This window comes from Esox lucius, chromosome 7, assembly GCF_011004845.1.
Source record: "Esox lucius isolate fEsoLuc1 chromosome 7, fEsoLuc1.pri, whole genome shotgun sequence".
NCBI classification, from domain to species: Eukaryota; Metazoa; Chordata; class Actinopteri; order Esociformes; family Esocidae; genus Esox; species Esox lucius.
Window position 1 is genome coordinate 15,823,689 of NC_047575.1, and position 15,320 is coordinate 15,839,008.

General features: G+C 45.7%; 1 protein-coding gene across 4 annotated transcripts in view; it reads right to left on the reverse strand.

The window, feature by feature from the left end:
• LOC105010783 (roundabout homolog 1-like) overlaps positions 1-15,320 on the reverse strand; it is a 160,575-nt gene that overhangs the window by 78,211 nt on the left and 67,044 nt on the right. For all 4 annotated transcript variants that reach the window (XM_010870380.5, XM_020048566.3, XM_020048565.3 and 1 more), the window contains one exon: positions 14,711-15,037. In XM_010870380.5, the coding sequence (XP_010868682.1) occupies positions 14,711-15,037 (327 nt within the window). The remainder of the gene's footprint in view (positions 1-14,710; positions 15,038-15,320) is intronic.

Consider the following 15,320-nt stretch of genomic DNA (forward strand, 5'->3'; position numbering starts at 1 on the left):
AGGAGTGAGATATGAGACGGGGAGCTAGGTAAAGCTGGATAATTAGAGGCAGCATTCCCCCGTTCTTTTGTTCCTGTTTTCTTTCATTCCAAACTGGAGTGTGTGTGTGTGTGTGTGTGTGTGTGTACACAGAGATGAATAGTTCTAAGGCACTACCAAACTGTGACTAGTGCCTGGCAGTTGTCTGTGTATTGTCTCTCCTTTCTGTTGTCCCTTCCTCCTGGCAGTGTGTTGGGAGCGTCCCTTCATCTCTCCCTCATAGGAACACTTTTTTGTGTTTAGGCAGGCTGGTTTAGCTCTCTCTCAGCTCTTGCTGTTCTTGTTGATTCAGCCTGCTAATTGAAAGCCTTCACAACCAGGTGAGGGCAGTTTCCAGGAAGAGCACAACAACTTTGGAAATAATCACTATTATAATACTTAGATTACCTCCCTCACACGCACACACACACACACACACACAAACACAAACACACAGACACACACATCTCTGGTCTCTGTGGTGTGGCAGATGCCTACAGATATAGACACTGCAGGAGCTCCCTAGTGAGTAGACTGGTGGTGAAAGTGAGAGGGTCGCACTGGTGTGTGTACGTGTGTTTGTGTGTGTGAAAGAAATAGTGAGAGAGAGAGTTGATGGTAGTAATACTATAACATATTCAGCCTTTGTGTTTACCCAGCAGCCTCTGTCTCGCTCCAGACTCCTAACCCCGCCCCTACCACCAAAAATCTACCATCGCCTCGCCTCCATTCCTATTCTACTTCTTTGTACGGGTGTGCATTTGTGTGTGCATTTGTGTGTGTATATTGCATGTTTGTAGGTGTTGGGATTCCAGTGTAGCGTACACCCTGGGATAGGCAACACATATCCAGACAAAGACAGACACAGAAAGACAGACACACATTGAGAAACAGACAGACACTGAGAGACACATGAAAAAACAGACACAGATAGAAACAAAGATAAACACACAGACAGACACAGACAACCAAACATAGACTGTTAAGCACACAGAGAAACAGACACAGACAGACACAAAGGTATACACATGGACAGGCACAGACAGACACAGACAACGGTATTTCAGGTAGAATCAGACTGCTCCATCAAGGTCTCTTTTGAAAGGAAAATAACAGAGAGATCCTGATCTTATCAGAAATACACAGCAGGAAGCAATCAGCACGCAGAGCTTCACAAACACACAATCATGCAACATGTCAACTTAAACAAAAAGCGGAACGATTTAGAATGCAGTTTATTTTGGATAGGTAGGTCTTGAGAGGTTTTTGCTGGTTCCAGGAAAGAGGAGACCTTGATGTGTTTATATATGTATTGATATACACTCACCTAAAGGATTATTAGGAACACCTGTTCAATTTCTCATTAATGCAATTATCTAATCAATCAATCACATGGCAGTTGCTTCAAAGCATTTAGGGGTGTGGTCCTGGTCAAGACAATCTCCTGAACTCCAAACTGAATGTCAGAATGGGAAAGAAAGGTGATTTAAGCAATTTTGAGCGTGGCATGGTTGTTGGTGCCAGACGGGCCGGTCTGAGTATTTCACAATCTGCTCAGTTACTGGGATTTTCACGCACAACCATTTCTAGGGTTTACAAAGAATGGTGCCTGGTCTGATGAGTCTCGATTTCTGTTGAGACATTCAGATGGTAAGAACCCAATTAGCCAGGCAGGCACGCAGGCAGGCAGGCAGTCAATCAGGCAGTGCCTTGTTGATGCTAGAGGTCAGAGGAGAATGGGCCGACTGATTCAAGGTGATTGAAGAGCAACTTTGACTGAAATAACCAGTCGTTACAACCGAGGTATGCAGCAAAGCATTTGTGAAGCCACAACACGCACAACCTTGAGGCGGATGGGCTACAACAGCAGAAGACCCCACCGGGTCTGTTGCCTGGTCTGATGAGTCTCGATTTCTGTTGAGACATTCAGATGGTAGAGTCAGAATTTGGCGTAAACAGAATGAGAACATGGATCCATCATGCCTTGTTACCACTGTGCAGGCTGGTGGTGGTGGTGTAATGGTGTGGGGGATGTTTCTTGGCAAACATTAGGCCCCTTAGGGCCAATTGGGCATCATTTAAATGCCACGGCCTACCTGAGCATTGTTTCTGACCATGTCCATCCCTTTATGACCACCATGTACCCATCCTCTGATGGATACTTCCAGCAGGAATGCATCATGTCACAAAGCTTGAATCATTTCAAATTGGTTTCTTGAACATGACAATGAGTCCACTGTACTGAAATGGCCCCCACAGGGGTTCGGCTTCGTGCCCTGGATGTGCATCCCACAAATCTCCATCAACTGCAAGATGCTATCCTATCAATATGGGCCAACATTTCTAAAGAATGCTTTCAGAATCTTGTTGAATCAATGCCACGTAGAATTAAGGCAGTTCTGAAGGCGAAAGGGGGTCAAACACAGTATTAGTATGGTGTTCCTAATAATCCTTTAGGTGAGTGTATGGCTACCAGCAAAACTGGCTCATCTGTCTTGATTGATGATAAATTGTTAGTTAGTTACCAAGTGAAATTCCACATTTCGGAGTAAAGAAAAAAAATCTGCTAAATTTGCAAATAAACTAATTTGATGTCACTTCATAATAGAGCAAAGCAATTACTCCAAACATATTGCCAAAGCAATTAGAGAATCTTCAGAACCATAAAGGGGAAAGTTCTTGACTGTACAGTTAATCTCCAGATTTAAATCCAATTGAACATGTGATTTGATAAAGATGAGAATGTAAGTGAAAATACCTCAAGATAAACAACAAGTGAAGACAACTGCAGTATTTGACTGGCAAAGCTTCCTCAGAGAAGACACCCATCATCTGGTGGAGTCAGTGATTCACAGACTTAAGAGAAGAGAGTAGATACCCAGCATCTGGTGGAGTCAATGATTCACAGACTTAAGAGAAGAGAGAAGATACCCAGCATCTGGTGGAGTCAATGGTTCACAGACTTAAGAGAAGAAAGAAGATACCCAGCATCTGGTGGAGTCAATTGTTCACAGACTTAAGAGAAGAGAGAAGATACCCAGCATCTGGTGGATTCAATGATTCACAGACTTAAGACAGTTAATGCAAACAAATATGCAACCAAATACTAAGCGTAAGCCCTTCATTTTGACTTTATATTAAGTCTCAATACTTTTTGTGCTCTGACGTATGTTGTCATTTGTAAAGACAAAATATTTGATATAATCGTCAACATTTTGTTGTATAGAATGATTCACCATCCCAAAGCTTATGTAGGACACTGTAACCATGGTATTAAGGGTTTTCCAGGAACATGGCCGCCATACAGGTATTGCACTGCTGTGTGTTTCTTGGCAGACTACAAGTGGACAGCCCACGGAACCACTGGCAAAGTTACGTTTTCCCACCTTTCACAACGTAGTTTGTTATGCTAAATTACTCCTGATTCATATGAAATTATGCAAAGCTGGTGGACATTTAAATCAAATGCACCATTCACCTCATTGATTGTTGAACTATACATGTTAGCGCTACAGGCAGGTTTTAGCATCTGCAGCTAGGGCTAGACTGGAGCTTTCCCAACAAAAATGCTCTGCTTATTTCGCTACTACTCGCTATTTACTCGTGATTAATTGTTTGTAATGAACAGGCTCTTTCAGTTGAATAGGAGTCACAACAGATGCCTTAACAAAAACAAATGCTCCTCACCACTAACTAGCACAACTAGCTCCTTGGGAGGAGGTTTACGAAAGCCCATTTACTAACATTGTAGTTTGTAGTTGGCACACAGCTTTCTCAGTGCACTTTCTGCCGGGATCATTATTCTATTGAAAATCATCGCACAATTTCTGATTGAGTAGTGTATTTATTTGTAAAGCCAGGATTTAATGCAATTTTAGGTGGCCCATCTAACAAAATCCTGGTAAATGTTGAAACACTCTTCCGAGCTCCAGGACTCTTCCAACTCCAATTCAGCATTATTTACCAAGAGAGAAAACAGCAAATAAAGTAATCAATGTACACAAGCATGAGCCCTCAGTGCCAGCCAGCAGATAAAAACACTCAGTTGGCTGATAGTGGAGTTTACATGGGAATGACCATGACAGAGAGGAGGCCAGATGACCCTTGAACCCCACAAAGATAGAGATGCCGCTGTCCAGCGATAAGGGAGTGGGTGAGTGGGGTCATGGTAGGGTGGTGTTGACTGCTGAGTCAGTCTGTTTGTGACCTGGCTGTGTGGGGCCTTTACTGACAGACCATACATCTCAGACAGACAGACCAGACCATACCTCTCAGACAGACAGACAGATCAGATTCTTCTCAGGCAGGATGACAAACAACCAGATAGCAGGATTATCCAACAAATCTGCAGCGCAGGGCTGGCCTGGCAAGTTCTTATCTCACCTTCACAACCATAAATCAGACACCTGCTCAAACAGCACCCCTGGGAGACCTGCCCTGGGAACATGACAGGGGAGGGTAGCGCTCATCGAATTCAGTCAGCCTGAAAGCGAACCTATTCAGTAGGCAAACTAGGTGCACATAGAAACACACAACGGAGCAGTAACTGTATGGCAGCCATGTTTTCCACCATATGTTTACCCCAGTAGGACATATTGTAGTACGTTTTGAAAAAAAACATTCTACTGTTAACTTCTTTGGGTTCAGAAACAGATCATCACATTCACCACACCCCATTCTGTAAACAAGCAGGCATTCCCATAGAACAGGCCATGATGACACTTCAAGGAAACTGGGACTAATCTGAAACAGGTGAGCACACACACACACACACACACGCACACACACACACACACACACACACACGCACACACAGATGTTTGGCCCTGATAGTTGTGCATTGCCAAAACCCAGGCTTGAGTGAATTTTTGGAGCATTTGCTAGGTGACTTTATTTGACCAGATACTATTTGCCTGTTTGTCTGTGCATGACAAAACCACAGTATACTGACAACACAACCGCTTAATACCTTAAACAACCATGGTGGGTAGGAACCAGAGGTCTGAAGTACACAAAGGGATGAATATAAGTGTTAACCATGAACGATCCAACACAGTGAATGGTCTGGGAAAGTGTCGGTCTACAACAGTGAATGTTCTGACACTGAGACAGTCCTCCGATTTTCCCAGGTCAAATCTGTAGGCTCTAGTTGAAAGGGGAAGGAGAGACAAACAAGGGCCAATATCACAGAGACACTGGCTCTTTGTGTTAGGTGCCTTCCCAGACTGGGATTCCATACCTATCAGAAATTCGGGCTCCAGCTTTCTGCCTTCACTGATAACACTGACCAGACCCCTTACTACTGCTGCAGCAGCTTGCATTTCTCTCTCTCTCACGTCTAACCCTCTTTGTACCCCTCCCTCCCAACTCCGTCTCCTTATGTGCTGGTGTTTGGTTCTCCTGTGAGCTTGCCTCTAGGAGACAATAGTTCTGCAAGCACCCTTTTTGGAGGAATTAAGGAGGAGAGAGTAGAGGAAAAAGGTGACACCAGTGGGTAATTTGGCAACAACAAAGAGGAGAAGACAAATGTGTCTGGCATAAATAAGGTTTGGTGACAGAAGCAGCGGGTCCAGGATTAAGAGTGTCCCACAGATAACAATTAGAGCTGAATACATTAGCCTCTGTGATGGATTGGGGGGCCACAAACTCAGTAAGGGAATTTGTCTTCCATTTCCTTATTAGATGTGTAGCAAGAGAAGCCTTCTGGGGTTTGTGGACAAAAGGAGAACATGCATAAGGGATAGTGGTTTAGCCGGCATACATCTGCTCAGGGGGCCCTAGAAGAACAGAGCACGGCAGAGCCAACCTGTTTAGCCAATCCCATCCTGCTATCCTCATCAGCTGAGAGGAGCTGAGGTCAAATCATGCCAAGTCATATTGATGCAAGATTTCTCCCAAGATGTTTGAAATGGGCTACTGAATGTGACAGTATCTCCAAAATTCTGAAGAAAACACACTTTGACAGAAATCTTCAGGCATGATACATTCGGTGGTTTGGAAGCTTTGCACATGTGATAACCGCACACACAATTTAATTGGCAGAGAAGAGCACAGATCCCCAGCCTGGAGGTTTCCCCTCCACCCATTCTCCTCATCATTCCCCCGTGGCCTGCCATTCTCTCCTTGTCAGCAAATGATCCTCAAAACAGAGTTACAAAAAAAAAGAGAGTAGAGGAAAAAAGTAATTCAGCCATATGCATTAAAACTAGAATGTTCTACATCTCTAATGTAGTGGAACACCCACAGAGCTGATCATTCACTGCCACAGGGAGGAGGAAGATGGATATTCAATGAGAATGTTCAATTATTTTGGGGGTTGTGTGTGTGTGTGTGTGTGCGTACATGTGTGTGTGTATTTTTGTGTAATGTCCTGTAGAGCAATACTAGTGAGGACAATAATTCCTCCAAAAGTCCTCGCAAGTATAGTAAACTAAGGACAATACATAGAAACAGTGACTTTTAGTCAGGTTTCTACTTCCACAAAGGCTTTTACTGGCATAGGGCTTGTGTTTAGGTTAGGATTAAGTTAATGTTTGGTGATTAGGTACCATAAGAGTTTCAAAGTAAATGTTACTCCCAGAAAGGTCCTCAGTATAAATGCACTAGGCTGGGAGAGTGTGGGGGACTTCACTGTTGCACATAGTAGAGAAATGTGAAGTTCAAAAGTGTAGATAAATGTGTACAATAATATACAGTAGGTCATTATAACAAAATTGATCTACAGCAAAAGTGTCAAACCTCCAATCAGGCCGGGGGGGGGGGGGGGTTAAGGACAGAAGCCCCAAACACTTCTTAATGGTGGGAAATCCTTCGACCTTTAGTACTGTAGTTTTATGGGTAAAATCAAAAAAAGCAACTGATTATTCAAAAGCAACATCAACTGTATGAACAAACGATGCGCCTCTTCCTGCATTTACTAAAACATCCACTCGGCCTACATTTTCATTGTCATCCAAACTAGCAGCTGTCATCTCACACATCTCAACACACACTAGCCATGAAAACGTGCAGAGAAACACAAGCCGTCGGCCGAGGGGAAGAACAGCAAACACACGAGGCGGCTAACAGCTCTGAACGTTCAGCGGCCGGGCCACACAGCCACATGGCCTGGGTCTGGAAACCCCCCATCGCCCTGCGCTGACGGCCAAAAGCACACTCTGTCCGAGTGTTAACTCTTTGATATCAATCGGCCTCCCGATCTCCGGAAACGCTGAGCCTACGTGACGGCGGAGAAGGAATGTATTTAGACTGTATGTTTCAGCACACCCAGCAGGTCCTGCACAGACTCTACACACACAAAACATCTGTTCCTGTTTACTGTATGTTCTGACCCAAACACTCGAAGACTGACGAGAGGGAGAGAGAGAGAGTGCGGTGGGAAACTCTATTTGAAACTCGGAGGTCACACCTCAGGCAAACTGCCCCAAGATAATGAAAATAAACACTATTATTTATCCACCTCAGTAGATGCGAGTGGAGACTGCAGAGCACTTACAATCAGCCTGTTGGCAGTGTATTCACATCCAAACACACACACGCACACATGGACAGACATGCATACACACGCACACAGGAATAACGTTTCACATCAACACATAGTAGAAAGGGAGAAAAATATGAGTGACCTGAAGCCATTATGGAACAAAAGTTCCTTTATTACAGTACCGTACATGCCATGCTAATGTCACCAGGGAGATAAACACGCTGGTTGTACTGCGGTTGAGGCCGCTGCCAGGATTCAGTGGAGGTTATCACTGCTCACAAATGGGGAGCCATTAGTTAATGGAGAGGGACAAACAGAGACAGGGAACCTGACCTCTGAGGGAGAATGCCCCTGTCCTCCCCTGTCCTCCCCTCAACAACCACTCACAGATTAAAGTCACACCGGAGTACACAGGACAACTAAAGAGAGAGGTGGAAGGGTGTCCCGCCTCCAAACTGTCAATCACGCAGCTTGAGATACTGACACACGTCCTTAGAACCACATCGGGGGGGCAGGGTTCAAACCCCCCCCCCCCCCCCTACTCATTCAGATGATAGCCATTCCCCCTCCTCTCACCAGTGATTTTAGTCTTTTAGGGAAACTCATTTCTCTGAGCCCAGCCCAGTGTGTGTCTTCCTTTAATGTAGTGTTGTGTATCGACAGGCAGTGCTGGGTTACATAGCTTTTGCTGAGGGAGATAGGCCTGAATGGGACGAAGAGGAAAACCGTCCAGTAGACGAATGTCCACCCAGCCTTTCTTCTGTTTCATCTGAAAGGATCTCATTACACCTCATCAGATTAGATCCCTCCTCTAGTGTCCATGGAGCCATCCGCTAAGTATGGAACACGGAACAGAACACACACACACTCACAAGCAAGCAAGCACACACACACAGACACACACACGCAATCACAGAAACACACACATCTGTGTATAATCTAAGAGTGTGTATGAGTAATATTGTGGTAGTGTGGGTATTTATGGCCCTAAGTAACTCATTACCTCATCCATAAAGGCCAACCTGATGCTTTGTGGTTAAACGTTAACCCTGCCGCAAGCCTAACTGTCTCTCAAATGGCACACTGTCCAATCAGCTCCACAATACCATTCATTTTACCTTGTACAGTGGCCCTAAAACGGACACAACTGCCCAATATCCTTAAGTATACACAGTCAGTGACTTTTCCCTCACCTCAATAAAGAGCTTTATGATTGAATCAACTCTCCGAGGTCAATAGGACACATGCTCATTTCCCAGGGTCCTCTGGGCTCCCTGAAGGCAGAGAAATATGCTGAGTGTCCTGCCTGACATTTATTGGACGGGAACCAGGTTATACGTCTTTTTCCCCCTTTTCTCGTCCCTTTCGTTTCAGAGTGGCTCCGCTAGTCTGAGCGTGCGCGTGTACGTGTGCGTGTCCGTGTGAGTGTGTTTCTGCTTGCCAGGCGATACGGCAGGCCCTCGGCCACGCTTCAGGCTCCGCTACACGGTACATCTGTCACTGTCTCTGCTCTGTCACTTCAGCTCTCCATCCCCAAAAGAACAAGTCTCCCTTCTTCACCATGAGGGAGAGAGAGAGAGAGAGAAAGAGCGGAGCCTAGACTTTTCCTTCTGTTTCAGTATGTCAGTCACTCTCCCGCTCTCCCCTCATTTTTCTTCTCTCACAGTCTGTCTTCAGTCATGAATTCCTGACACCTTTTATACAGATCATGTATCGCCCCGCTTCCGGCTTTCCAATGTCTCTCTGTAGTCTGTGAGAACATTACCGAGGCTGTTAGTCTCACCCACCCCAGCAGATAGACGAGGACACAGTTAGGCTCAGTGAGGCTCAGTCTGAGTCTGTATGAAGCAGAAGCAGTAGCAGTGAGCAGTAATACTGTCAGGTCCACAAGGTTCCTCTACAGAGAGCTCTTTCATCCACACCACCAGCTCATACATTACTGTGATTCAAGATGTCATCAAACCTCTGCCTCATCTGATTAGTAGCGAACGATGCAGGCGGACAGTGACTTTGGCTTTTCTTACTTAAGCCAGTGGAAAATGTAAGGGGGGGGGGGCACCAAAGCAATGCGAGGTTTATCTCGGATTAGTTTAAACTTCTGACCGCTACACATAACTACCCAGCAAACTGGGAACATTCACACATAACTACCTAGCAAACTGGTAACATTCACACATAACTACCCAGCAAACTGGTAACATTCACACATAACTACCCAGCAAACCGGTAACATTCACACATAACTACCCAGCAAACTGGTAACATTCACACATAACTACCCAGCAAACTGGGAACATTCACACATAACTACCCAGCAAACTGGTAACATTCACACATAACTACCCAGCAAACTGGTAACATTCACACATAACTACCCAGCAAACTGGGAACATTCACACATAACTACCCAGCAAACTGGTAACATTCACACATAACTACCCAGCAAACCGGTAACATTCACACATAACTACCCAGCAAACCGGGAACATTCACACATAACTACCCAGCAAACTGGGAATATTCATACATAACTACCCAGCAAACTGGTAATGTTCACAAATGATTACCCAGTGCATTGGGATAAATTAATTTATTACTAATTGATCGTAGTAAATTGGGAACATTCCCAGGACATTAAGTTATTCCTCCTCCCATACTTGTCACCTCCCTCTCCTGTATTCTGTACATTTGTGTAGGCCACTTATTTTCTAATTAGTGGGGATTCTCATTCACATTAGGTTCTGATAACAGTTTAATTTAACAATAGGATGCCTATTGGAAGACGTTTACTATACTGTACGAACCACCAGCCACCCACAATCTTTAAACATTTAAATATTGTTTATGATAACAGAATGCTTTTCCATTAGACCTACCTTCCATTCAATTCAAAATTCCCTCAATATTCAAATAACATTTGTGATAATAATTTTTTTTAAACTATTAATGAAATATTGCTGGAGTGGTTTCCTAAAATTCACAAACATCTTGTGCACAACATCTGAAAGGAACCGCCAAACAACATCCCTATAACATTCCCATTAGGTTTCCAGGAACAGATTAGATGAAAATGTGTTTTGGGAAAAACAAGTTTCACATAAAGACTGAATAAACATCAGCAGGACTGGGATGTTTCAGTGTTATGAGAACATGTGCTAACGAATGTTCTGGGACCTTTGACAGAACCAATTTAGGCTGGCTCACTTCTCCCGCAGCGCTGTATCCAAGTTACCCATAATCCTGTCTGTCTGCTCAGTGGCTGAGCTGCCCCTTGGAGAGACATCACTGACTGACAGAGGTACCCCAGGCTTAGTGACAGAGTGTTGGCCCAGAGAGTGGGAACACACACACCTTGTAAGATAAACAACAGACAGGGGTCAATCTGCCCACACCTACAGGGGCTTGACTACTATCCATCATGTACCGGAGACTGGTACTGCAGTACCACACGAAATGTATCCTTCACAACAGAAATTCACACATCCACATAAATATCACCACACCAAGCTTACACACAGACTCACGTTTACAGGTCCTGTGTTCTGACCTCCACCCAGCAGCCCCAACTCAGCAGTATCACACAGAGGGGGCTCTGTTCTACCACATATGGTTGACCCCTGCACCCTGCGAATGACCCGTGGATGACCTCTGTGTCAGCACAACCCCTTGGAGTTGAATCATTTGGACATAAGTCAGTTCAGCCAGTACAAGCTGGCCGTCTGTTCAAACTCAACTTTGAACCGCAACATCCCAGGATGAACTCCCCGGGTCGAGACAGGGAGATAGAGAAAGAAAGGCTTGGTGTTGGGCTCTCAGTGAGTGTCGGGAATTGAGACAGGAAGTAGCGGCATGATAGATGGAGGCATGGTGTTCCTGTGGCCGAGAGGGAGTGTAAGGGCTGCCCACTGTCGTTAATCCCTGTCATCTGCTCTGCCACCACGGTTCCTTCCCTCCCCGCCCGGTGCAAGAAACAGTGGCTGTGTCTCCTCCTCCACCACCCCCCCGCCTTCCAGAGTCACCAAGCACGGCGTAATAAGTCGCCGTGTCCCTGACCTCTTACCTCTGACACGGCCCTATGACCCCTGCTCATTCCACCCCCCCTCCCAAAGCCCGTGAAAAACAACCCACGCACACGGTTTGCGTGTATTCCGGGTGTGCAGGCTGACTGAGCCCCCACGTGGGGACAGTGGGTTGAAAACACCATAGGCTCACCTATAACACTGGGCCAAGTCAGAGCCAAAACACTGGCACCTGTCAGGGGGACAGCAAGCCATATTCGAAACTGGTCCACTACTAGACACACAGACACACAAAAACACACATGCACGCAGCTGTTGTAAACGGCAGGTGGGTCATATATTAACTGTCCGTCAACCTCACTGGAGGTTTAACTGCTGGGATGTGAAGCAAACACGTTTGAGAGAATTGATACCACATTTCCTCAGGTCATTGGTCAAACCCTGGACCCTGAGTGAGACCCGCTCAGTGGAAGACAGTGTCTTAACGGGTATTGAGGAGATTCGGGGACAGGCGGGACAGCCTCAGCCCTGAGGGGTGCAGGACACATGCTGAGGCATGCCGAGGGAGCAGCAATTTTTTTTTTACCTCCTCCTGCTACTGAGAATCCCCACTAATTTGAAGACGGGTGGCCTACACAACTGGGCAGAACACAGGAGAGGGAGAGACAAGGATGGGAGGAGGAATAATTAGAAGGGCACATTCTCCTGGGATCTCTAACCTTTTCCCTTGAATGGGAGGGGACCACACAGCAAGCAGAGGGCTGAGTACATCAGGGCTGAGGGAAGGAATGGTTGCTCCTTGTAATAAAGTTAATGAAAGGCAAATAGTCTGGCAAGTAAACAAATCATCTTGGCCCGGGGTTTGGCGAGAGTGAAACAGGCTCTATTTAAGTCGTCAGGTTAGAGGTGGAGGCTGAACCAGGGAGGAGAGGAGAGGTTAGGGGGAAGGGGGGAAATAAGGAGGAACATCGAGCCAGAAGTAGGTCAGAGGCAGTGTTTAAGACAAGACATGCCTGCTCCAGTCATGCAAATATCGTAATATGCGTAAATGTGTAATTGGATTCACTGATGTTTCTATTAAGCTCTGGTTGCGCTAAATTAGCTTTGAAGAAGAGCACATTCCTTCCACTCAACAGAAGGGCTGGGGAATAAAAATGGTGTGAATGAGTGTGGTTTTGTGTGTGTTGCTTGACGACTCAAACAACTTTGATCTGCTGCTTTTATCACTCGCTACGCGTGACTGACAATTAAGTTGTTTTTCACAGTGTCACGTCTTCAACAACTAGAACATTTTTAAACAAGAAGAGTATCAAAGTTCAATGACAAGTAATTTTTTTAAATGGTTCACCCATGACTGATCTGGCTGTGCTCATTTCACTGGTTACTTGGACAAATCAGAACAGTTAAAATGTGTTTGCTTTCTAGAAATCATTTGAGAGGTAATCAGATCAAGACACTGATGAAGAAACATTTGTGGTCGTGGTGTTTGGTCATAGCAATGAGTTAAAGTAGCCAGAAAAGTATGTGTGGCTGTGTATGGAAGTAACTGAAAAAGCAGAGAGAAACAAATTCTGTGAAAGAAAACACCACATTGCTGTGACACATTGACTGTATAATGTGTTATTGCAGCTGAAAAGGAGAAGATAAGAGTCAAATACAGTTGTGAGGTAGCGGATAGGTTTAGAGTCAGGTAGTGAGTTAGTGGAGTGGGTTGGAGTTAGGTAGTGAGGCAGTGAAGGGGTTAGAGTCTAGAAGTGAGGTAGTGGTGTGGATTGAAGTCAGCTAATGAGGTAGTGGAGAGGATTAAAGTCTGGTATTGATGTAGTAGAGTGGGTTGGAGTCAGGTAGTGAGGTAATGGAGAGGATTAGAGTAGTGTGGTAGTGGAGTGGGTTGGAGTCAGCAAATGAGTTAGAGGAAAGGGTTAGAGTCAGGTAGTGAGGTACTAGAGTGGGTTAGAGTTAGGTAGTGAAGTAGTGGACTGGTTGGAGTCGGCTAATGAGGTAGTGGAGAGGATTAGAGTCAGGTAGTGGAGTGGGTTGGAGTCAGGTAGTGAGGTGGTGGAGAGGATTTGAGTCAGGTAGTGAGGTAGTGGAGTGGGCTGGAGTCAGGTAGTGAAGTGGGTTGGATTTAGGTAGTGAGGTTGTGGAATGGGTTGGAGTCAGGTAGTGAGGTAGTGGAATATGGTTTCCTCTGTGCTTGTAGCTCCAGATAAGTTGTGTTTAACCCTGCCTCCCTACCAGACATCCAGCACTTGTTGAAGCAAGGATTACAACTACAGTCCCTAAAGCTGGTCTAATAGAGAAAAAATCCCTACCCAAAATGAAGCTGTTATTTCAATTATAGAAAATCTGTTGTTAATAAGGCTGTTTTGCTGCTTTCTTGACAGCAAACACAAACCTCTTCTTCTGCATCTTTAATGAGTCAACACAGACCATCAAGCTGGATACAAAATAACTGTGTAGCCAAAAAAACACCAATATTTCACATTTAGTATGGAAAGAAGATATGTATTAAGTCTTCACAACAGTGCCTTCTTTGACCCTGTGCTAGGAAGGAAGAAAATAAACAATAGTAATAAAAGGATAAACAGCCTAGATAGTGTAAATAGTGCAGGCAGGTTGGTGGGCTGTCGTGCTCTGCATTTAGTTCCAGCTGTCCCGTTATGTTAGTATTGTCAGTGAAGTGCTGGTAAGGCCTGTGCAGGGTCAGATGCACCCTTCTAAAAACCTTGGCATTTCACGCTCAATTCCTTGTGTCTGGCACAGCTGTAGTCACCTCAGATGGCCCCAAACACAAAACACAGGGTGCTCATCAAGTCTGAGCTAGAGAGAGAGAAACAGAGAGACAGAGAGAGAGAGGGAGAGAGGAAGAGAGAGACGCCAGACTTGCCATCACCATCGTGTCAGAGACCATGACTGAACAATCTATTCTGGTTCAAGGCTCTGGTTGGTTTGGTCTGGTGGTTGGTTGTTGGCCTTGGATATTCTCCCTCAACAGACCCAGTCAGACAGGCACCTCAGAGACCACACGGAGCCCACACATCTAATGAATGACTGCCCTGGGTAATTATTAACAGCACTGACCTTAGCGTCATAAAGCGGTGCTACCCGTCATGTACGTCTTTAATGTACATTCTTTAAAGGTCTTAACCCAGCACCCAGACAGACAGACGGAGTCGGTGGTACTTACTGGCTACCTCCAGAGAGGCGTTGTGGCTGACCGCCTGGCCCAGGTAGTTGCGGGCCACACACACGTAGCTGCCGTCGTCCGGCTTGCTGCGTCGGCCGTGGACGATGCGCAGGAAGAAGAGCGAGCCGCTGGGCAGCAGCATGCGGTGGGAACGGGGGTTGTCCCGGTCCGTCTCCACGCGCTCCCCGTCCTTGTACCACTCCACCGTGGGGGCGGGGCGACCCTCCGCCTTGCAGTTGAGGGTGGCCGGCTCGCCCTTGGACACGATGAGGTCGGATGGGTGCTCCACGATCCGGGGGGGGGAGTCATCCTGGCGCAGGCGAGATCCTAGGAGGCAAGATTACATTTTCGGTTTGTGAAGTCGTTCCTGGTAATAATCGAGTCCAAAACATTTCCCTTATTCCATCAGAATTAACCACAGTCCATAGAGCTCTATCTCTCCCCTCTTACACATACACATCACTGTAGCCCTCAGAGGAATCATGAATTACAAATAAACAGCTAACCATAGTCTGGGGAATTAGAAATTACTGAATTAATCCTACGCAAACACCCATTAGGAGGGTACCCACTGCGATAAAGGGATTTTCCTTGCATGCATACTCACACA